The 22,214-nt window shown below is 35.9% G+C and overlaps 4 protein-coding genes across 12 annotated transcripts; 1 reads left to right on the plus strand and 3 right to left on the minus strand.

Moving 5' to 3' along the window:
- Positions 1–1,227: 1,227 nt before the first annotated feature.
- On the plus strand, positions 1,228–3,557 carry LOC111287865 (mitochondrial outer membrane protein porin of 36 kDa). Of its 2 annotated transcripts, XM_022878540.2 has the most exons (6): positions 1,228–1,419; positions 1,507–1,574; positions 1,963–2,073; positions 2,337–2,423; positions 2,589–2,797; positions 3,070–3,557. In XM_022878540.2, the coding sequence occupies exons 1-6, from the start codon at positions 1,371–1,373 to the stop codon at positions 3,374–3,376; spliced, it is 831 nt and encodes a 276-aa protein (XP_022734275.1). In that variant the 5' UTR covers positions 1,228–1,370; the 3' UTR covers positions 3,377–3,557. The 2 variants fall into 2 exon arrangements, with proteins under 2 accessions (XP_022734275.1, XP_089616286.1); XM_089760160.1 differs by having other exon boundaries at positions 1,276–1,574.
- A 138-nt stretch (positions 3,558–3,695) lies between these two features.
- On the minus strand, positions 3,696–6,452 carry LOC111289078 (hypersensitive-induced response protein-like protein 1). 6 transcript variants are annotated; one of them, XM_089760161.1, is made up of 5 exons: positions 6,287–6,452; positions 5,692–5,812; positions 4,997–5,088; positions 4,819–4,915; positions 3,696–4,578 (listed from the first exon to the last, which is right to left on the minus strand). In XM_089760161.1, the coding sequence occupies exons 4-5, from the start codon at positions 4,910–4,912 to the stop codon at positions 4,220–4,222; spliced, it is 453 nt and encodes a 150-aa protein (XP_089616287.1). In that variant the 5' UTR covers positions 4,913–4,915; positions 4,997–5,088; positions 5,692–5,812; positions 6,287–6,452; the 3' UTR covers positions 3,696–4,219. The 6 variants fall into 6 exon arrangements, with proteins under 6 accessions (XP_089616287.1, XP_089616291.1, XP_089616292.1 ...); XM_089760165.1 differs by lacking the exon at positions 5,692–5,812 and adding an exon at positions 5,212–5,386 and having other exon boundaries at positions 6,287–6,427; XM_089760166.1 differs by lacking the exon at positions 5,692–5,812 and adding an exon at positions 4,664–4,721 and having other exon boundaries at positions 4,997–5,386; positions 6,287–6,427.
- Positions 6,346–13,377, minus strand: LOC111287864 (serine/threonine-protein kinase PBL34-like). 3 transcript variants are annotated; one of them, XM_089760159.1, is made up of 7 exons: positions 13,250–13,377; positions 12,629–12,864; positions 11,395–11,729; positions 11,138–11,273; positions 10,618–10,754; positions 10,381–10,504; positions 6,346–6,478 (listed from the first exon to the last, which is right to left on the minus strand). In XM_089760159.1, exons 2-7 carry the CDS (start codon positions 12,843–12,845, stop codon positions 6,402–6,404), a joined length of 1,026 nt encoding a protein of 341 aa, XP_089616285.1. In that variant the 5' UTR covers positions 12,846–12,864; positions 13,250–13,377; the 3' UTR covers positions 6,346–6,401. The 3 variants fall into 3 exon arrangements, with proteins under 3 accessions (XP_089616285.1, XP_022734273.1, XP_089616284.1); XM_022878538.2 differs by lacking the exon at positions 6,346–6,478 and adding an exon at positions 8,542–9,332 and having other exon boundaries at positions 13,250–13,279; XM_089760158.1 differs by lacking the exons at positions 6,346–6,478; positions 13,250–13,377 and adding an exon at positions 9,315–9,438 and having other exon boundaries at positions 12,629–13,230.
- A 1,092-nt stretch (positions 13,378–14,469) lies between these two features.
- LOC111287295 (uncharacterized) lies at positions 14,470–22,104 on the minus strand. The gene is made up of 11 exons (XM_022877735.2): positions 21,858–22,104; positions 20,793–21,096; positions 20,050–20,127; positions 19,368–19,939; positions 17,300–17,938; positions 17,037–17,191; positions 16,452–16,636; positions 16,220–16,353; positions 15,777–16,132; positions 15,596–15,699; positions 14,470–15,166 (listed from the first exon to the last, which is right to left on the minus strand). The coding sequence occupies exons 2-11, from the start codon at positions 21,073–21,075 to the stop codon at positions 15,096–15,098; spliced, it is 2,577 nt and encodes an 858-aa protein (XP_022733470.1). The 5' UTR covers positions 21,076–21,096; positions 21,858–22,104; the 3' UTR covers positions 14,470–15,095.
- Between the last annotated feature and the right edge of the window lie 110 nt (positions 22,105–22,214).

Consider the following 22,214-nt stretch of genomic DNA (forward strand, 5'->3'; position numbering starts at 1 on the left):
CATTTTGTTTTTATAAATAAAAATAAAAGTTTATGAAAAGAGAAACAAGTAGAGCAACTATAGCCTTTTTGCAATTACTAACTTGACAGTTAAAATCATATAAAATTGTTATTTATACACGTAAACAATTTATTAAATTATGCATTATAAATTTATTAAATATTTTTTTAAAATAATTATATAAACTAACTAAGTTATATCTCAACTTTTATAATTTTTTCCTTTTGAAGAAATTTACGAATGCAAATTCAGTAGTTATTCGCACTACTATTCAAAACAATTTATAGCATAAGGTGTCGTCGTTAGATATAATAACACATTTAAAGAACTTTTTTTTTCCAGATTTTTTCTTAAAATGTCTGATGAATTTATTCCAAAAAAATCTCTCATTCAACTCTGAAAAGGCCTTTTGGCCAAAGAAAAAGAACTCTCGAAAGGCTTTTATTCCTCTCAAAGCATATATTGGAGTATGGACCACTTAATATCTTCCCCAGGCAATGGCTTAAGTGTGGAAGATCGTATAATAATATCTTTTTAGTAAGAACTTGAAACATCTTGTCTTGTCCCCCTACAAAATACCAAACTTTGTTTTTTTCTCTTTTGGATCTCAAAAAATCGTATCCAAATCCAACCTTTGAATTCCTCTTTTGACAAAAAAGTTGGCCATAAGATTGTTTTTCTCATGAAATTATCATCAATTTAATCGACTGATATACGATAAAAGATAGTATATTAGACTAATTATCATTTCTTTATTTTAAAAAAATAATTTTGTTGTTTTTCAAAAGAAACATCTTTACAGTATTAAAGTTTGAAATTTTTATTTGAAAATCTCTAATTTACTAAATAATAATTAAATAAATTACTCAGCCCTATCTCATGGGAAAATCGGCTAGGCCCTATCCAATGTCCACCGCATCACCGACATATGGATTGGTGGTAGATCCGTTAATAGCGAGGAACGTGACGGTAGTTTCAACTTTCAAGAAAAAGCTTGAGCCCATAATGCACCAAAATTTATTAAGCATGGGCTTGGGCTAAAGTAAATTTCTGTTTTAGAAATCTTCATTTGATCCAAATTTTCAAACCCGTAAAAGAGAACAGGCATTACCAAACATCCATGTGTCCAATTTCTTCCTGGACGCCGCGACAACCCTGCTGCGGTCGATATCAACGATCAATAACAGCTAATGTTTTTTTGCAATGAAAATCAACGGTCCACAAACACCAATTATTTATTAATTAAGTTTTTTTTTCTTATCAATTTATTCTTTTTCTTCTCTACCTATTACAAACAGACAAAAGCCAGTAGACGAAACCAGCCCTCGTTTCTCTCATTTTCCTCTCCATTTTCTCGGTAAAAAGGAAGTATGGGGAAGGGCCCTGGTCTGTACTCCGATATAGGAAAAAAGGCTAGAGGTAAAACTTTACAATTATTTTCTAGGTTATTTTCATTTCATTTTCATTTTAACTGCTTTTTATTATTATTATTATTTTTGAATTCAGATCTTCTTTACAAGGATTACCAGGCCGACCACAAATTCATTGTCACTACTTGCACTTCTAATGGAATCGTGAGTTTTTCTTTTTAGTATTTTGATATTTTAATTTTGTTTCTTTTTTCACCTGATTTTACTGAAACTTCTGTTGTTCATTTTGGATTAATTTAATTTATTTGATTTTGTATAAATGAACTCATTTGAAATTTATCAACTGTTCTAGGGTAATGCATATATATATTTCTTTTATTTTCAATTAATTTAATTTAATTTATTTGATTTTGACTAATTATAAATTATAATGTTTATAGAGTTTCTTTGGATTTTTTTGTTGGATATTTTTGCATGAATATTTTTATGCCTGATTTTATGATTCATCATGAGATTTATGGTTTTTGCTCATTTTTTCCTTTTTCATGTGCTACCTCTTTATTTAGTTTCTTTAATTTGATATATATGTCAGGCAATCACATCAACTGGGATTAAGAAAGGTGAATTGCTATTGGCTGATGTAAGCACTCAGCTGAAGAACAAGAACATCACAACTGATGTGAAAGTCGACACTAAATCAAATGTAAGGTGTACAATTTCTTCAATTCACTAAGGGGTTTATATTTCTAAGATCATATTCATGTAGTTGTTACATCATGCATGCATATTCATTCTCATGAATACAAACATAATGGAGGTTTTTGTCCCTTATCGATGTGCAGGGTGGTATTGCCCATTAAAAGTCATGGCATTGAGCCTTCTTTGTTTTTGCTTGACATGTGAATTAGGTGTAGCCTCAGATACTATCTCATTGTGATGTTTGGAATTTGTTTTTCACTTTTGTAGCTTTTCACCACTGTCACTATTGATGAACCTGCACCCGGATTGAAGACTATCTTTAGTTTCATTGTCCCTGATCAAAGATCTGGCAAGGTAATGGAGATTTTCTTACTCCTGTCATTAGTTTTTTGTTGCTAATACCAAAAATTATCAGCATCCTGGTTTAAGTAATGAGTTGTAGCTATGTTTGCTCTTCCCTTGTGTTAAACTTAAAGGTTTCATGAGGACATGACAAGGTCTTTATTGTTGTTGTAACAGGTGGAACTGCAATACCAGCATGAATATGCTGGCATAAGCACTAGCATCGGATTGACTGCAAATCCCCTTGTTAATTTCTCTGGTGTGGTTGGAAACAATTGTCTCTCTGTTGGGACTGATCTCTCATTTGACACTGCCAGTGGGAACTTTACCAAATTGAATGCTGGGTTGAATTTCACCCATGCTGACCTCATTGCTTCCCTGACGTTGTAAGTAGTTCTTTCGGCAGAGTTGGGGTTAACTTTTTAGGTCTACATATTTTCATATTCCCTTATATTTCAATATACTCAGATATGGAACTCCTATTGAATTGCTTTATGTAATCCTGTTCATTCATTAGTTAAACTATTGGCTTCGTGGTGTGAAAATTTACCAAGAAATATCTGCCTGAGTGGTTTTCTATCTTCCGTTGTGCATGTATTCTTTTATTCTATTCGTTGTGCTCCTGGGTTTGATGACATTATTTTGTTGATAATTACAGGAATGATAAAGGTGACAGTCTTAACGCTTCCTACTACCACATTGTTAGCCCATTGACTAACACAGCAGTTGGTGCGGAGCTGACACATAGCTTTTCAAGTAATGAGAACACTCTCACAATTGGTACGCAGCATGCTCTTGACCCATTGACCACAGTGAAGGCTTGTATGAACAACTATGGCAGAGCAAGTGCATTGATCCAGCATGAGTGGCGTCCAAAATCTCTCTTCACAATCTCTGGAGAAGTGGACACCAGAGCAATTGAAAAGAGTGCTAAGGTTGGGTTGGCCTTGGCACTCAAGCCATAGGCAAAGCTATTATTGTTGTGTGAATGAAGGCAGGCCTTGATTTTGATTGGTGGAGGCATGAAGAGAAATAATGTACAAGGATTTGATGGACGTGGATTGTAAAAATAATTGTGATTGGCTTAACTAAAATTAGCAATTTGTTTTCTTGAATTACCAATGGCATAAAGTTCTGTTGAACAAACTTCATGTTTTTTATATCCATCTTTTCAAAGTTAATTTTCTTTTTATTCAATAGAGATTGCTAGTAAGTTAGCTTGTTTAGGAGTCATGGAGGTTAATAATAAAATTTAACAAATCAATGATATGCTATACAAAGAAGTAAAAAAACAACAAATTAGCTAATACCAAATACCAATGGTGATTGGGTTAGTAATACATTTCGATTGGATTAAACAAAACAGAAGATGTCATCACAAATCGAACCCTCCGGATAGCATAAATAGTTACATGTGCAAGTGGTAGCAACAAACCACACCTTAAAATCTTCTATAAAATTACATCTTCCTTAGGTACAATACCAAAGCTCAACATCTTATTTACAAACAAAGCATATACTACTACACTACTACCATTCTTTTTATACAGGCAACAAAAGTCTAAAGATTTAGAAAGAAGATTCAAATCTTGAGCCTCAACCTATTATCAAGGGTAACAAACGTTTGGCCAAACTTGGATTGCCAGGCTTGTTATTAAAGTAGAATCACTAAAAATACTTTCCATACTATTCCGGGGAAGGTGTTTTTTTTTTTTTTTTTGGGTGGTGGTGGGGGTTTACATCGGGCAGATGTTTTGTTGACGAAGCAGGATAGCCGGGTTGTCCAAACTGCGATGGAAGACATGAGGCTACTCAGTGGTTCTGGACCGAAGAAGACCATCCCTGATTTGAGTAGTGATGTATCTCACAGCACCCGACCCGTGTGGGATGAAAACAGAGTTGGATTTCGATAAGGCACCGATCTCCTTCATTGTGTCAAAGTATTGTGTTACAAGAACCATGTCCATGACATCCTTTGATGTTGTCCCAGGTACATTCACAGAGAAGGCCAACACACTGTCCCTAAGTCCATCTACAATAGCCTGACGCTGCCGAGCTATACCAAGCCCAGCCAGATACTTTGACTCGGCATCTCCTTCTGCTTGCTTGATCTGCAATATCTTCTCTGCTTCAGCCTTCTCATTGGCAGCCACCCTCAACCTAGCAGCTATTTGTTACAAGTAAACATGTATCAGACTGATGGACAAAATTTATGTTAAACAAGCTAAACTGTTGGACCATAATTTCTTCACCTGGGGCACAGATGGCTCTTTCTGAAGATTTTAAGCTAGCTAGGACACCAGACATTGACTAACAAGGTAAATTTTCAATAAATTAAGTGCAAAGGAGCCAAATAAAACGGCAAAAACAAATACAAGATTCTAATTCATAAAGTTTCGCATTATACCTGCATTTATTTCATTCATTGCCCTCTTCACATGCTCATCTGGTTCAATATCCACAATAAGAGTCTGAACTATCTCAAACCCATAATGCGACATGGCCTAAAGATCCAAAATAACAGGTAGGTTTTAGTCTGCACAATCTTGGTTAGTCCTAAACCAACAAAGTAGACACAGCGATACCTTTTCAAGTTCCTCTTCCACTGCTTTCGCTATATCATTCTTCTGCTCAAATACTGAGTCCACCTCCAACTTAGGAACACTAGCCCGAATAACTAGATAAAAAATATTCTATTAGTTCATCCTCTACATAGAGAGGAATATAATGAAGTTCAGATTAGACCTGAAACAATTGAAGAGAAGAGTCATATCAAAGGTTTAAAAATTTGAGAGGAAACCCTTATTGAAATACTTCACAAGCTGCAATATCAGCTGGATTCTTCATAATCATCAAATCTTATATAACATAGGATGCCCCATGATAATGAAGAATGGTTGATGATGAAGTTATTGGTGGAAACATTCAAATCTCCAAAATCCATGAAACCATATCATAGATATCCTGTAGTTAAGCTAATTTCATCCAAAATCATTTCACAGAGGATGTAAAATAGATGGTATGAGTTGCAATAATATATATATATTTTAAGTTAGAAGAGATTTCATGAATCCCCTGACACTAAACAAACAATAAATGCATCCTACTCCTCAACAAAGCAATGGCATCGAGGAGGCATTTCTATCAAACATGTCGGTTATAATAATTGTTTATAAACTTAAAATAAGCAGATAACATATATTAAACATAGAAGAAGATGAGCAGAGCAGTCGTGATTAAAGTTTCTACATGAAGTATGGTAAAGTTAAAACATACATACCATCAAAGACATAGGATTGGATCTGGGCTCTGGTATTGCTGAGCTTATAGAAAGCATCTTGAGCCTTATCTGCTAAGGCTCGGTACTGAATTGAAGCAACCACATTAACAAACACATTATCCTGAAGAAATTATAAAATATCAGAATGAGCTGGAGTAATTGATGGAGGTCTAGAGTGAAAAGCACACGCTTTCCACTTAAAAGAGCAAAGAACCAACTATAGCATCAACCTTAGCCAATACTTTTTATCACAAATTTTTACAATAACAGCTCTCAAATCAATTTATAATAACTGTTCTTGTTTTAATCCCTCAGAAAATAAATAAAAGTATAAATTAGATGGGAAAAAGGAACTTAAAAAAGAACGTAATTCTAAGAAAAATAATTCGGTGTTCTGAATGTCATTATCAGACTTCATTATATTTTCTTAAGAATGAAATTTAAGCTTCCATTACTAATGACTCATTCCCCCTTTTTTTTTTTTCGCATGAGAAGCATTATATCCAACACACACATACTGTGATCTGACAATAATATCTACTTGGGATTGAAAATGAAAATTTAAAATACATGTGATGTCAATTATGCAACAAACCTTGGTTTTTGTTTCACATCGAACATCCAGTTGCTGCACACGCAAGGAGAGAATACCAGCCAACTGTTTTCCAAGACACCAAGGTAAACAATGACAACCAGGCTCAAGCACATCATCAAACTTTCCAAAGGTTTCTGTTATAGCTACAGTTGACTGCTCCACTCAAATACACCCAAGAGCTTGCCCCATCTTCTGATCAAAATCAATTATTCCAAAATCAATACACATACACAGACTTCAATTAATACATTAAATTCATATAAAAAATAAACAACAAATCTGTCTTTCTTTTACAAACATTTTGATGTCCAATTCATAGAAAACTGAATAAGCTATTCCAATATATCCTTTAAATACTCAACAAAGACATGGCAGCAAACACATACTAACCTTTCACGTCCAACATAATAAAAAATCACTAACACCAATGTTAAGACAGTTGTTACCGGTTATAGTTGAGGCTTTAATATTCCAAAGAGCATCAATAAGTCCAAAAAGATAAAATTTAATAGAAAAGAACAAAAGAAAGAAATTTTCTTTGTACTTTCTACCTTGAAGGTGACGCGTTCTCTAATTTATATACAACTATCAAGGAAAAACAATTCAGCTCTTTCATTGAACTAATCAGTTTGAATATCACTATAACTAAGGATGCAGATAAGCCAAGCAACAAATAACAGCATAACAATTAACAAATCGTTTTCAAATGCTAAAAATAGTCAGCAACAGTTGTGTTTCGTGAACTTAATTTGTTTAATACAGCTGCGGTATGAGAAGTGAGAGCTACAGCCTACTACCTTTAATTTTTAAACAATCAAAGAAGATCCCATAGGACAAGGCTACAAGCCCACAAGTAGATAATTTGCGCATTCTGTAAGATACTGATAATTCATATATTCGTGTCACATTTTACACGAAAATTATATGTTATAATTCTTGTTGACATGAAAACATCAAATACATCTTTTTACTAAAATTTTTAACCGTGTCTTGTATTATTCGTATCATTTTCATATGCTGCCATTAGTGTCGTGTTGCCAGGTCTGCCTACCAGGCTAAAACAAGAGGACAACTATGTCAAAATATATGACAAAAACAAATCCATATTGAAATAACGAAAAAGTGATTTCGTTTACAGTTACTGCCAGAAAACTCAAAAACCAAGTCAACTTCCAAGCAATTCTGAAAAAAAAAAAAGAGATTAAACCTTAATTTTCCCCGCTGTTTCGTGATTTTGCAGAAGCAAAGCAAACAATAGTAAGCCAGCGATATCACAGAGGAAACGAAAAAGAGAAAAAGTAAAAGAAGAAAATTACAGCTATAATTACAAGAATTGCATCTCTTAAAAGAACAAAAATATCAAAGAAGACATAGGCTTACCTAAAAGAAAATTCAAGATCGAGAGAAGCAAATTCGAAATTGGAAGAGAAAAAAATTTCGCGAAAAGACGGTGTGCTTTTGCTCGCAAGACACGAAGTCGAATGCTTTATGAGTAATAGTTACAGTAAAAGTAAAACTAAGCAATATCGAAGAAAGACGACGATATATAAGAAGAATCTGCGACGAAACAATGGGATATAATAGGATAAAGGGGCGAAAAGTCTCTTTTTCGTTGTCAGTTCAGTATAAAAGATATTTCGCCTTGTCGTTCATATTTATAGAAAGTCAGCGGAAATTATAGTTGTTGCTCAGCGTCTCAGCAAGCGAAAAGATGGGCCCTCGGTTTCCTCCAACATCAAGCCCCTATAAAATCTCCCAATGTGTTTCACGTGCCTTGTGCTTGCAAGATTTGGACATGTCATTGACGGGACAGCCACTTCTTGGTCATTGGAGTGGGCTTTTCTTATGGTCCCAACTCCCAGTGTTGGCGTTCACATTAGGCCAGTTCGGCCTGAATTTAGTTGGATATTAGCCAGACACGTTACCTTTCTCCTCCATTTCATTATTTTCATTATATTATTCAGCAAGCAGCGTGATTATCCTTTCTATTATTATTGTCTCTTCACCTTTTTACATTGTAAGAACTGACAAAAGCCCGTTAGGTATGATTCTTCAGAAGAAGAATCATGGACAAGGACATTGCTAGAGTGCGTGGGAATGGGGTCATTGATAATGGAACTCACCATTATTACAATTCACAAGCATATTGGGCCACTAAGAGACTTTTTCTTTGATTATAATTAGAAAATAATGACCTTCACAACTATTTGTAGTATACTCCTCAGTAAATATATTTCCATTTTTTTCCAAGGACAGAAGAGAAGCTAATCTTTAATATTTTTTTCCAGATAGATTAAAGCAACAGATGATTAACATGGCATTTTGCTTCATAAGCTTCACCTGCCCTAACTATCCTGAATTTAGGCTACCATCCTAAACACAACATAAAGCAATCATGTCTCTCTGCTGCTTTTTTCCATTGTCTGAGAATAAATGCTTTCACAGAATACATCTATACGGAGAAAAAAAAAGGGGAGAAAGAAATAAATGATGAGAAGAGGATGCGAAAAGAACAAGTTAACTACCCAACATTAATGTTTACCCTTGGGTTTTGGTGATTGATAGGAATAGTGATGGTGATAGGGAGAAGTATGGGAACCGTTTGGAATAGAAAGGCTCCTGTGCCCATTCCTTGAAAGTGATCCAGCTTGAGTTCGGAAACCATTTCTAGCATTTGGGCTGGACCCTAAACGTTCCGCTTGCATTATCTGGAAATAATATGATGAGCTTGCCATGTCCTTGAGGTTCGGTAGAGGCTTCAAGGCTTCCACCACCTCACTCATCAAAGGTCTAGCTTTTGGATCACGGCTAAGACAGTGAGCAGCAAGCTGTGCAGCTTTCTGAGCACCTTTAATTGAAAAGTGACCTTCCAACCTAGGATCGATCAATCTATAGAATCTTCTTCTCTCTCCTAGATGAGGCCGAGCCCATTCCACAAGATTATGTTCTCCGTTAGGTCTGTTTTTGTCCATGGATCTTCTACCAGTCAACATTTCAAGTAGAACCACACCAAAACTGTAGACATCACTTCTTGATGTAAGATGTCCTAAGATAGAATTATGTTCATTTGGTTAGACCCAAAGAGGAGGAAAAAGAAAATAATGCGATGCTTTCACAGGGACAAGCATTCCTTGTCATCTCCAAATTTGGATCTGGTCGAAAAGATGCATTAAGATAATGCCATAAAGGAAAGGAAATTTTACAGGTCATCAAAGAAAAGGATAGCAAGAACTCACGTTAACAGTGAAAAAATTTCCTACATGCCAGGTAATTAAGCAACTTTTCATGAAAAGTAAATAATCAACTAATATCATAAACTCAACCCACCCGACTCCTGCTATATGAATACCAGTTCAAAGGGATGAAAACGCTTCCAGCCCATGATTCCATTTAAAGAGCATGCAAGGCATTCTACCAGCAGTTACATTGCAAAATAGTTCAGTGTTCATCAGCCAAAGCATGATATTGCAAGAGGTATCTGCTTCTGGCAAAAAGTTTCCAAGTTTCTTTAACAGCCTATCTCAAGAAGGGAAGGATTTGAATGCACAAAGTTACACTTGGAACCTCTAAATTTTTACTACTGCACTTAACAGTGTCTCCTAGAAAGTTATGCAAGATATAGAGAACCCAATAATGATTAGAGATTCAAGAACCAGGCAAAAGGAGGAAGAAAACCTACACTCTACCAACTACTGAGTCTGGCATGTGCCCAAGTGTGTCATATCATTTGCTGGAAAGCATCGAAACATGCTTCATAGATTGGAACACTCATTTGTCATAGGTAAAGGAAAGGGTAAAAACTAATAGAAATCTGCCCAAGAGATCAATTAAAAAAGGTCGTGGAAATCCCTTTTTAACTTCCATTTTGAGAGATATAGTAGCAGAGATAACTACAGAATCCTGCTCATCCAGAATAGAGATACTGCATGTTGTTGAAAACAAAGAAAACAACATGCAGTAGGCGCAAAAACAAAGCTAAAAGCTACCTTGCATGTCTTTTAACTGTCAAGGATAAAGTTGAGGGGATATAAAACAGGGAAGAGAGGGGTAGAGTGGCAAAATTAAACAAGCATCTCCTTTCTATTAAAGCTTACCAGTCATTACGTATTCCGGGGCTGCATAGCCATATGTTCCCATCACACGGGTTGAAACATGGGTTTTATCTCCCTCAGGACCATCTTTAGCAAGTCCAAAATCAGAAAGCTTTGCATTATAGTCCTGCAATGTCAAGTTATGAGAATATGTAAAATATATTAGACAAGAATTCTTTTTTTTTTTTTGTTTGGTTGTTAAACAGAAAATTTTATTGAGGTGAAGTTTTTTGCACATACTGCATCTAGTAGGATATTAGAGGTTTTGAAATCGCGATATATTACTGGCCTTTCTGCCTCTTCATGAAGAAATGCCAGACCTTTTGCAGCACCTAGTGCAATTTTCATCCTTATGGACCATGGAAGAGGCAAGGATCCTACATAAATCGTAATTTACAACAAACTGAGTTACAAAATGTTGTTTAAAAACCTAAAACCCACAATCAGAGAATATCGCCATAATAAATACATAATTTATCATGGGTGAGCAATAATACAACTCCAATCTAAGAGATCAACATTTTCTAGAGTAGACAGCAGATCTGTTATTTTTGAAACTCCAATCTAAAAGCAGCAATATTTGAAAGAGACGGAATTTGTTCTGACACAATTTCCATAGAAATTATATATATAGCAAGTGACTGAAATCCAACCATGTATAGGTTGTCGATGAACATTCATTATGCCTTTAACTGAATGTTCTGAGCTAAAAAATCATTCATACACAATTGGTCTTAAAGACAGAATAGCAGCTGCATACTTCTGAAGAGATGGTTTTCCAAGCTTCCTCGAGGCATAAACTCATACACTAGCAGTCTCTGATCATCTTCAATGCAATAACCAATAAGTTTAACCAAGTTAGGATGGATGAGATCACCAAGATAATTCACTTCGGCCTGCCACATTGATGAGCCAAGAATCAATCAAAGATTAAACATTCAGAAGGAAACAGATAGAAAAAGTGAGAATTGATATGATATAATGTGTAAAGTAGAAATGCTGAGGAAAGGTGAAAACCAGCCATTCTTTATGACCCTGGAGGCCATCATGGTTGAGTGTTTTAACAGCAACAGTAAGCCCAGTGCCGGGTTTTACTGGAGCAGTTCCATTTTCTTCAACCCACCCCTTGAAGACACAACCAAAACCACCTTCACCAAGGAGACTCTCTGGTCTGAAGTTCCTTGTTGCCAACTTTAGATCATTAAATGTAAACTTCCGTAACCGAGATGCAACTTTAAGCTCCTCTTCGAGTTTGGAAGTAGATGAACTACTTTCTGCATTGCTAGTGGTTGTAGATGAGACAACCGGAGCTGCCGGGTGATCTCTACTGGTATCATTCGCAGATTTGCTATCTGTTTATCAATGAACAGATTTAACATGTTACAAGATGAATTTATATGGGTCTCCACAAGGAAAAATGTAGTGCATGGGGGGAAATTGGGGTTGGCAACGTGGAACTTGAGTTGCCACACCTTCTGCCTTTCCATATGAGTTAAAGCATGGCTAGAATAGTGATACTATAATCCATTCTTGAGTATATATCAATGTAAAATGTCTTTTGAGTTTCTCCACGAATTTCACAATATCTCTTTCTCATTGCTGGCATCATTAATCCATCACTTCATCTGTAACTTTCTCCAAATCATTTAAAATGGAGTAGGAATTACCAACTGCTAAAGAGGATTATTTCTACCATTAATCAAACAAATACACAATGGACTTTAACAACTTTTGAGAGAAAAATAGAGACAGGAGACCAGAAATGAAAAGTAAAAGTTAACCTATATTAAGTTTTAGCCTAAATTCAGCTCATGTCCACATTTCATAATATTTTAGTAGCTCAAGGTTGGGGTTAAACTCTCATTGGATTCAAAAAGTTTCCGAAAAGATATATAGCTAAAATCTACTAATTGACCCCAATCATAATTAGTGAAAACACACAATTTGAATCTTTACTCCTTAAGCTGAATGCAGCATCTTACAGGCTGCACCAAGCCAAAAAAAAAAAGAATGTTAGCATTTGGCTTAGCTTCCCCTTTATCATCTCCAAGCTACATACATACTTGCAACAGAACATTCACATCAATAAATGATCATGACAATAAACATACCATTTCATGCAGCAAAGTATGCCAAAGAGAACATGATTCGAAGTAATACCAGGTAACCAAAAAAATTTAAAAAAAATTCTTCAATTTAACAGCAAATCACAAGAAAGGGGTAACATTTAACAAGAAAATATAAAAATTACCATAATGGGTACTGGTTCCACTAACAGAACTGTCAACTTTGGATCTTGAAAAAATGCAGCTTCCAATAAACCTTAATTTAACCCAACACCCTGTTTCTTCCGCCACAGCTTCATCATCAAGATCTTCTTTTTCACTGTTTTTCTTCTTCTTCTTCCTTCCCTTTGATTTGCACATATCCCAAGACTTCACCTTTCCATCCTCAGAGCCTAATCCCATCTTCTCTCTTCTTCTAACCCTAACAATTTCTCATAACATCAAAAACCCAGAAAAGCTAAAACAACCCAAATTTAGTAATGTTAATAACCAAAACCCCAATTCAAAAAACAGAAGAAAGACAAAGCTAAAACAAGAGAAACCCAGTTGAGGAAAGACCCAGATCAAAATTAAGCAGCAAAAAGAAATTAAAAAACAAAAAGTTGAATGTTGATTGAGTCAGGAAATGCCTAAGAGAAAACAAAGTGGTTTCTTTTTTAGAAGATGGAATTAATAAACCTCAGTCGAAAGCTAGAAAATGTACTCTCTCAGAAAAAAAAAATGTTTTAGTTGTTACACACAAGCTGAAATGCTGAGCTGAATAGTTCAAAAGTTTTTAAGCGAAAAAAGAAAAGGAAGGGAAATACCACTTCTCCAGCTCTTTTACTGATTCTCATCTCTCATTTTATTCTATTTTATTTTTTGTTTTTGTTTTTTAATCGAATCAAAGAACAGAGAAAGCAAAATATGGGCTGCCCGGAAAAAAAGGGGCAGGAGGTGCCCTGAGGCTGTGTGATAGAGGTTAGCCGCACCTGGTTAGAAGGATTTGTGCGTTGGGAAAGATGAGAATTAAGGGGCGGGTAGAACGGGCAGAGATAGAAAAAGGTATGGGACCTACTTGGATGGTGACGTGTCTACTGCGGTGGGCGGAGACCAACGCGCGCGTCCTATTGAAATTTCATGCTTTTCTTTTTCTTTTTTTCTTTTTTGTTTTGTTTTTAATCCATTTTTCAGTTTTCACCAAATACTTTATTTATTAACAATTTACTCATCAGTAAGTACTGATTCGAGTGTAACTAAACATCCATTCGAGGGAAAGTTTCAACAACTATTGACATTTTCTTTGTTAATCCCTTTCAAATTGGCATTCACATTCAGCCTTTAATTTTGATATTAACCAGTCTTGTGATTTGACACTACAACTTTCTTCAAGCTCTAGAGCCCCCATCCTCATCCTCATCCTTAATCCCCCTAAAACAGGAATTTTTTGCTAAAAAAGTTCTAAAAAAAAATGCCAAACTCTTCAAGATTATGACATTTATCATTGCATAAATCCATGGCTTCGGAGTCAGCTTTTACCATGAAGAAATGGGGATGCGCCAGCATTAATTTAATAGAAATAGTTTAATAATCCAGGTACACTAGCCAGCCAGCCAGACCTGGAAATTTTATTAGTCTACGAGTTGGTTTGCATGTTCAAGGAATTGCTTTTTCCTTTTGACTTTGAAGTTTGAATATATATCAGCAACAACAATGCAGCTGCATTGCAACATCAAGGTTGGCGGGTGAATCTAACAACTAACATTTATTTTTTGTCAAAATTTTCAACTAAGTATTTATTTTTCTTTAGGACCTATCTTATCTATCCTTTTACTATATATTCTACGCATTGTAGGCTATTATGATCGCTAGTTTCCAACTGAAATAGAAAATTATCAGTTTTAGTTGTCAAACCAAGATTAAATCGTAAGCCCCGTCGCACTTGACACTCGACGTCTCATTGGTATCAGCTTCAAGCTTGGATCGAGAGCTCGGCAATCCTGCCATCATATGAACGGAAAAAGGAAAAATGCAAAACATAACCGTGGAAAACAGAAGTTTGGAGTCCGAATTCTATGATCAGTAATCAAAATGACAGACGCGGAACAGAGACAACGTAGTTAATCTCTTATACATTATAAACAATTCAATGTAAAAAGTACCATCATTCCTCTTTTTGATCTGCAAACTTCCAGCCATTTGAGCTATTCATGAACCAAGAGTTGCTGCCGTCTCAAATAAGTTATAGCAGTCATTATATCGAAGGATTACAAATTCACCATTTTGGAACTGTAACATGGATGTCTATGGATCCTAACACAGTTTTGTGTGGCCTGATTATCTATAAAGCACTCAGGTCTTGTGGTTTCTTTCCAACTGGTACACTTTCACACCTCTAGATTCATCTACAAAAAACATTTATTTCCCCCATCAAAGGGGTATATAACAAATACCATCCTCAAGAATGCAGTTTACAGGAAATGATTTGTGGCTGTATTTTTCTGACGAATTAGCAAGACAGATTCCTTTTCTGCTCAACACCGGAAGATATCTACCTTGGTACCAAAAATTCTGCAGAATATGTCACTATACTAGATGACAAAATTACCATCACTTTGAAATCCTTGATGACCAAAGATAACATGAAGTATGAAACACAAGTCGCAATCCATCCTAAATAATCCCTGTAGAGACACTAGAAGTCGCATTTATCTTCAGTGAGTGCTCAGGGATATATGTAAGACCTGTTGCACCATAAAGAGATTTACCACAAAAATTTTAGCTTTCAGGATAGACCTTAAGCATTACATTTGATGATATCTAGTAGAAAAGTGTAACATTTTACTGAATACAGAAGTAGACAGAAATGAACAAAACCTTCAAAATGTGCTAGAAACAATGTACATATAAATTACAAAACTACCTTAATGGTTGGTAAGAGGAGACTGTTAAATACAATGTGATCCAGAAAAGCATACATTTTTGTGCCACTCGCCAGAGGTTAGCTTTCAATGTAAAACATGGATATATCATGCGCTCAAAATCAATGCATGGCTAGCTATCGAATCATACATAGATCCCATAAAAGACGCATAAACCATACATTCCTTCTAACATAGTTCAGTTATACGGGCAAGACAAATCCTAAAACGGAAAAATGAACCAATGGATACCTTTCTCCTTAACATCAATCTGTAAAGTGTCAAGAGTGATTATGCCATCAGTCAGTGGAAGTAGCTCAAGCTTAATGGTAGCCGTAGATTGAGCAGGAACACATCTGAAGCAATCAATGTGAATTGTTACCATTGGCACATACCCAATTTGAAACAATATTTTACAAAGGTGATGCATTACCCGAGTGGTACTCTACTCTGCAGCCAGAGATGACTACATCCCAAGCCAGAAGTTGGAATGAAATCAGCTATTGGAGTCAACTGCTCATTGAAAGAAGTAAACCTAGCCCCAGCATCACTATTCTGTTTCTCATTCTCTGATGTAATGGGCATTGAGCTCAGTAAATGCAATGAACTAATGTGCCTCACACTACTCTCTTTCCCTGAAAACTCAGAAAACCCAACAAATGGGCTCATTGGTGATGTTGGAGAAGAATTCAAAGATACTACGGTTGGCGGTGAGGTAAAGGAGGCTGGAGCAAGAACTGTCATAGTTAGATCTTCAGGTGTCAAATTTGAAGCCTGAAGCGTTAAGACCTGATAATCACACCAGTTGAATGAGAATTGTCATAGTTAGATAGTGCATGAGCAAGAAAGAGAGAAGGAATCAAATTGTATAAAAACCTGAACTGGAAGCTGGGTGACTCTTTTATTGGGTCCAGAATATTGTCCTGAAATTTCGGATGCAACTGAGATCATAAGATCCCTTGAAAAACGTGGTCTCCAACTTGTTGGCTGCTTGAAATACAATCTTGACTCTACATGTAACATAAAAAATTGATATGTTATTAGTTAGAACATGTAGTTAACACAAAATTTGCAAGATGATACTGTAAACTAAGAGAAATGTACATACCAGTATAGTTGCAACGGCATGATACCATAATTGCATGGTGGTTAACAGTTGAAGCACTCGCCTTACTATCGACAGTCTTAGAAGAGGGTTCTAAACCGGATGATTTAGACTTTTCTCCATAAGTTTTGAGGTCCTTCCACATAGAAGAAGCTGGTTTTAAAATAAAAGAGTGCTCTTCACCCCTCCTGCAACAGAAACCATCAATAAGATCATGGGGATAGACAACTCTTCCCACTTCTACAGCACCATAAGATGGTAGATACAACTCAGCTAAACCATAATTCTAAACACACTTCAAGATATTAGATAATGGCCAAATACATGTTTACACCCTCCAAAGGCAGTCCTCATGCATGCAAGGTTTATTGCTAATTTACCATTTAAATTCAGCAAAATTTCAGTTTTGTTGCAAATTAAAAATGAACTAGCAACATTAGGCATACACTCTAAGCAAGCATGGCAGGATACAGCAACAAAAGATGAATATATTTTTCTTTTTCAGGGTGGATACCTTAATCATCGTGCTTAAATGAAAATGCCAAAGAACAATTAGAATTAAATTAAGGAACCTAAAGTGAAAACAACCTGAGAGCTAGATTTGGCAAACTATGGTTGTCTCCAGCTTCAATACATGCAATTGGTAGGGAAGCAGGAGGTCCACCTTTTGAAGCCTCTTCCAAAACAACTGTTATAGCATCAATGTATACTACAATATCTGGTATATGTGCTGGAGAAACATTCTGCAAAATAACTTCATAAGTGAATAAAAAAAACCTAGTGACTATGCCCATAGAGAGTGGAGAGAAAGTATTTATGATTTATCAGGAATGATGAACATTAAGGTTTACCTTTATCTGAACACAAACAAGGTCATCTGTATTACAGTCGGCAGCATAAGAATGGATCTCAACAGGTTGAATTATTTCAAGTTTCCTCCTCCATCTTCTTCCTGGGATATGGATTCCCTCTAATCCACAACGGACAGAAAATCTTTCTCGCTCTAGTGTCACACCCCGAAAAGATAAAAGTTCTTCAATCCCTGTTCTTTGAATCTTCAAAATCTTCTGAGAAGAGTTATGAGCCACCTCATCAAGGTCAAATGATGGTTTAGAACTTTGGGCCTTAACAGGTCCAGGAGGAGGTGCAACATTTTGAGGAAGCGATGACATGGAGTAGCTTCTAAAATGACTAAAAGAAAAGAGCTGAGAGCCAGGGGAGCCAGAAAAGGCTGACCTCTGAGATATGCTACCAATTCCAGAACCAGAACCTAAGGAAGGAGAAGGAGGAGATAAAGTATAAGGTGGAGGCAATGTGTTATCCAAAGGAAGCAACCATTTCAACAATTCTCCACATTGGTCTTGATTTGAATAAACTAAGTTGTCCTGATTCTCAGAAGAAAGGTTTCTATCCTGATATTTCTCAAACTGAAGAATTTCAATGACAGGATCTCTCAGAAAATCAACACCAACATTCACTTGTAAAAATACCTGCATCCTTCCAAACAGAGAAATAGAATGAGAATCAGTACCTGAATCAATAAGTCACCTAGCAAGGAGCTAAATAATAGTAAAGTCAATATGTCAATTAAAACAAACGATTATGAAACTAAAGAGAAGTAATGCATCCACGATCTTCTGCAATCAATTGCAGAATCAGAGCAAGATAACAGTTAATCAAAAGCAGTTCAAAATCTGAATAGGCTTTCTCCAGTAAATTTTGAAAAATGCCTAGGAACATGAGCAAGCCAGTGGTCCGGTTGCAATATGTAGCATATTGAAAATATCATTCCATCAAATTCAGTTTACATGAGTAGCAATGTCTTTTAGGTTGGATAGAGTAAGATACCATAAGCAAGCCTCCAAATGACATGGTAGGAATTTCCTTGCTGAATGCCCTAGATTTCTAACAAGATATTGAGTGTGGATAAACATAGGCCTAAACTGAACAAACCATTTTACATCTTCTCCTCTTTCCAGTAATGTTATCAAAGATTCTTCTCCTACCTGAAATTACTTGTTATACTTCTCCAAGTTACCTACCTTTCTCACAATACCATTCAATAACTCAGATCTTTAACTACAGATTGGTTCCCTTGGCCGATAACTAATCAATTAGGATTCTTTTGGCAGTTGCAAAAAACAAAGTCCGATCATTCTTCTCCATGAAAATCATCTGCATGCTCCTTACCACATTTCTGAAATTGCACCAGCAAGTCAAATCTTGATATCAAGCAGCAAGGTCTCACTTGCAAATATGCATGGAAGACGAGGCAAGGAGCTTACACGAAATCAAGGTACTAATCAATAGTACCCCCATCTCCTTATCAAAATGCCCAATCTTCAATCTTCAACAACTTGGCGGCAAAATCTCTCTATTCTCCTCCCTTTTCATTTTACATTATTTCTGTTTAGTTCCCCAGAAAGTCAGATGAATGTAGCTTTTTGTAATTAAAATATTTCTTGTCAGGAAATGGAGACAGTTTTGAATAAGGAGGTGGATACTTTCAGCCTTTGACAATGAGGGGTCGGTCATCGGTTTAGCGTCTAATTGGTGGCAGGAGCAGAAAGGGATGGTTCAGGCAAGAGGCAGAGACAGTAGCAGAGAGTGCATTCCTTGTCTGTGTCCCTGCCCCCAGCTTGTCATCCTTATGCAAGTCAGCGATTTTATACACACTGTAATTACTACAACAACTGAATGTTTACTAGGTTCACCATAATACATCCAGCACAATCAAACAAACATACCAAGCAGCTATTACAATAACATCATTTGCATGTAAAACAGATACAATTAACTTGCTAGTTGCTACCTGTTGGCTCAAATAATTAAGTGCAAATATGTCTCCAGCATTTATCCAAATTCAAAGAAAATAGGAAAAAAATATCATTAACAATGTAGTTCTTCTATGGTGCTTACCACTATGTCTCCATTGGAAAGAGAGCAACACTTAACAGTATCTCTAGCTAGTCCACCGGAAACATTGGCATCAAAATTTCCTCTATCAATAACTACATTCAGGCTAGATATATTCTTGGCAGTGTTTTTGGTTTTATTTGCAACACACTGTTGACTATCCATCTCAGGCAACTCAGGAACTGTCATGGAAGCACCTTTTTTCACCCATAAAGGCTCACCTGACTCTGCAATCCTGACAAAGAAATGAGAGTTCTTAAACCTCTTCAATAGTGCTTCAGTCTGTCTTCTGTGATCTTCCATCCTAAGGAATGATTCACTAGCAGAGACATCCTTTGCTGGATCAATCTTCTCTTTCTCTAAGTTTTCACCATTCTGATCCATTACGGCACCATTAGGATTCACTTCCCCTCCTCCAGGCACTGAATTTGTCTCACCCTCCATATTTCCGTTTTGTTTCACAGTGCCCTTTCGCATTCCATTTTTACTCATCACTGCAGCAACTTTAAATGGGGTAATAATTTCTGTTTCCTGATTACACGCTGATAAGCATGCTAGAATATGAACTTGTTCACCTGGAAAAGAAAACAGGATCAAGTTTAAAGTTACAAACACATATCTCCTGTATGAATACATCAACTGCATACTAAATCTGGAAGAAGAGGTTCAAAAAAGACAATGGTACCAGGAAAAACAAAAGAACGATCCAGGGAACGCAAGGAACGTATGTCTGGTGCATGATTCCAATCATCAGAGAGATCCTCTACAATAGCATATCAAGATTAGATATACAACAAAGAATATCAAATAAACTGCATGTTAGTTTGGTAAGTAGATCAAGAGCACACGCCAAATACAAACTTAACAGAGATACAATTTGTAAATAATCATTCATTCAATCATATCAGGAAATTCTTATCAAGTTAAAATATACTTAATATAATTCCACCAACATTTTGAACCTTAAGAAATGTAACAAGCCATCATAAGCACAATTCTCTGGGATACCAATGAATCCTATAGTTGAAACCATAACCTAACAAAATGTTACCTTATTAACAATCAGATGATCAAAAATTAACTTATTGTACCATCAAAATTGGTTTTTAACTTTTATATTTCAGTCATTAGGGCATTTAAGTTTCCAGACTCAGTCTAGCTTCAGATGTTGTAAATCAGCAATCAATATTGTTTGGATGTTAAAAGCAGATTGATTCAATTTACACCATGGGGTATACACTCAAAAAAAGGACACTTTTAGAAATTTAACTTTTTTTTAAAGGAACAAGGAAATGAGATAAAAGAAAGAAAATGAGTAAAAGCCAATCATTAAAGCCATAAGTGGAGTCAGAAAAAACTACAAGAATCAAGAACTGCCAAACAAAAATGTGTAGATTTGTTAGCTTAAGTGGTTTAGTGTGCACTTACTATATGGAATAGTGATCCATCCATCTTCTTCAGAAACATCTGTGTGGTTCTTAGGGATAGAAGCATTCTTATCACCCACAAGACCAGCATTCGAGCCTAAAAATCCATTGGTTTCTCCATCATGAGTTTCAACTGTAGGAAACTCTGGAAATGAATCTTCAACCATAAGCCCTTCCAAAGTTGTCACAGATTTAGAAACATAAGTTGACTCCGCCACCTCTTCTGGTACTGGAGGTGGTTCTGGCGTTACTTGTTGATTGGACCGCAGCAGCAGAAAATTCATTGTTTCTACCAAAATCACCTTCTGTAAAATCAAACACTAATGATGCTTTACAACTCATGTACAGGAAATACAAGTTTTACTATAAAACAAGAATGCCATCAAAACAGGCGCGTCATTTCTATTTCAGATTTCATGTTTCTCAAACATCGATGATACTTTACAACTAGAGTATATGAAGTACAAGTTTTAACATAAACACAAGAATGCCATTCTCGGGCTCGTTTGTCTGTCAGAATCAATCATTTTTCTCAAACACCAATGATACTTTATAACTCGAGATAATCGGAAGTACAAATTTTATTATAAAACAGGAATGCCATCAAAACACAAGCTCCTCAGGCTTGTTTCTCTTTCAAAATCAATCATGTTTCTCACTCAGCTCAATTTTTCTGAAACAAATTTGAAGGTTAAATGAAAAGCAATCTAAACGACACCGTTTTTCCTTTAACCGAATTCCTAGCCCTTAAGTCGATAAATTATTTTGAATTTTATCTTTCTAAGTTCGCAAGAAAGTTCAAGTAAAAGGAAAGAAAAATAATAATTCTAACCAAGTAAAATCACTAAAACAAATCTTGGAAACAAGATTAAGCTGTGAACAAGATAAAATTCCTCATTTCCTTAAAATTATCACGAATTTTTTTAACCAGGCAAAGGCCAAAGCAAGATGAAATTAAAAGCAAATAATGAGATTCAACAACAAAAATGTGATTGAACAATTTGCTTTTGATCAGACATAGCAAAGGAATGCGATGATGAGAAAAGGAAAATCGAGAATCGTTTACCTGATCGGTGATCAAAGGCTGTGGAGTTTTTTCTTCTTCTTCTTCCTACTTAATAGTTATTTTAATTGTTTGGTGCCTGGGAAATGGGAGATCCAATTTCCTAACGGGGCTTTTTAACTAGATCGTTTGTTCGATCTGGTTTTCGGCCGTCTGATTTCCATTTCGGTTCTTGGGTCGGTTTCTGCCTTTTAACTAGATACTTACCTCTGCCTTTTGATCTGCTTTTGCTTCCGCCCTGGTTAGACTTGAAAGTGCCTCAGCCATGTGCGTTTAGCCTAAAGAGTCGATTGCTCGAGCCCACCCCAATAAAACAATGGCGCTTTGCAACCCAATCCTTGTAATTTTCTTTTATATATA

This window comes from Durio zibethinus, chromosome 4 (genome assembly GCF_047325235.1).
Source record: "Durio zibethinus cultivar Kanyao isolate XHJ-2024 chromosome 4, ASM4732523v1, whole genome shotgun sequence".
NCBI classification, from domain to species: Eukaryota; Viridiplantae; Streptophyta; class Magnoliopsida; order Malvales; family Malvaceae; genus Durio; species Durio zibethinus.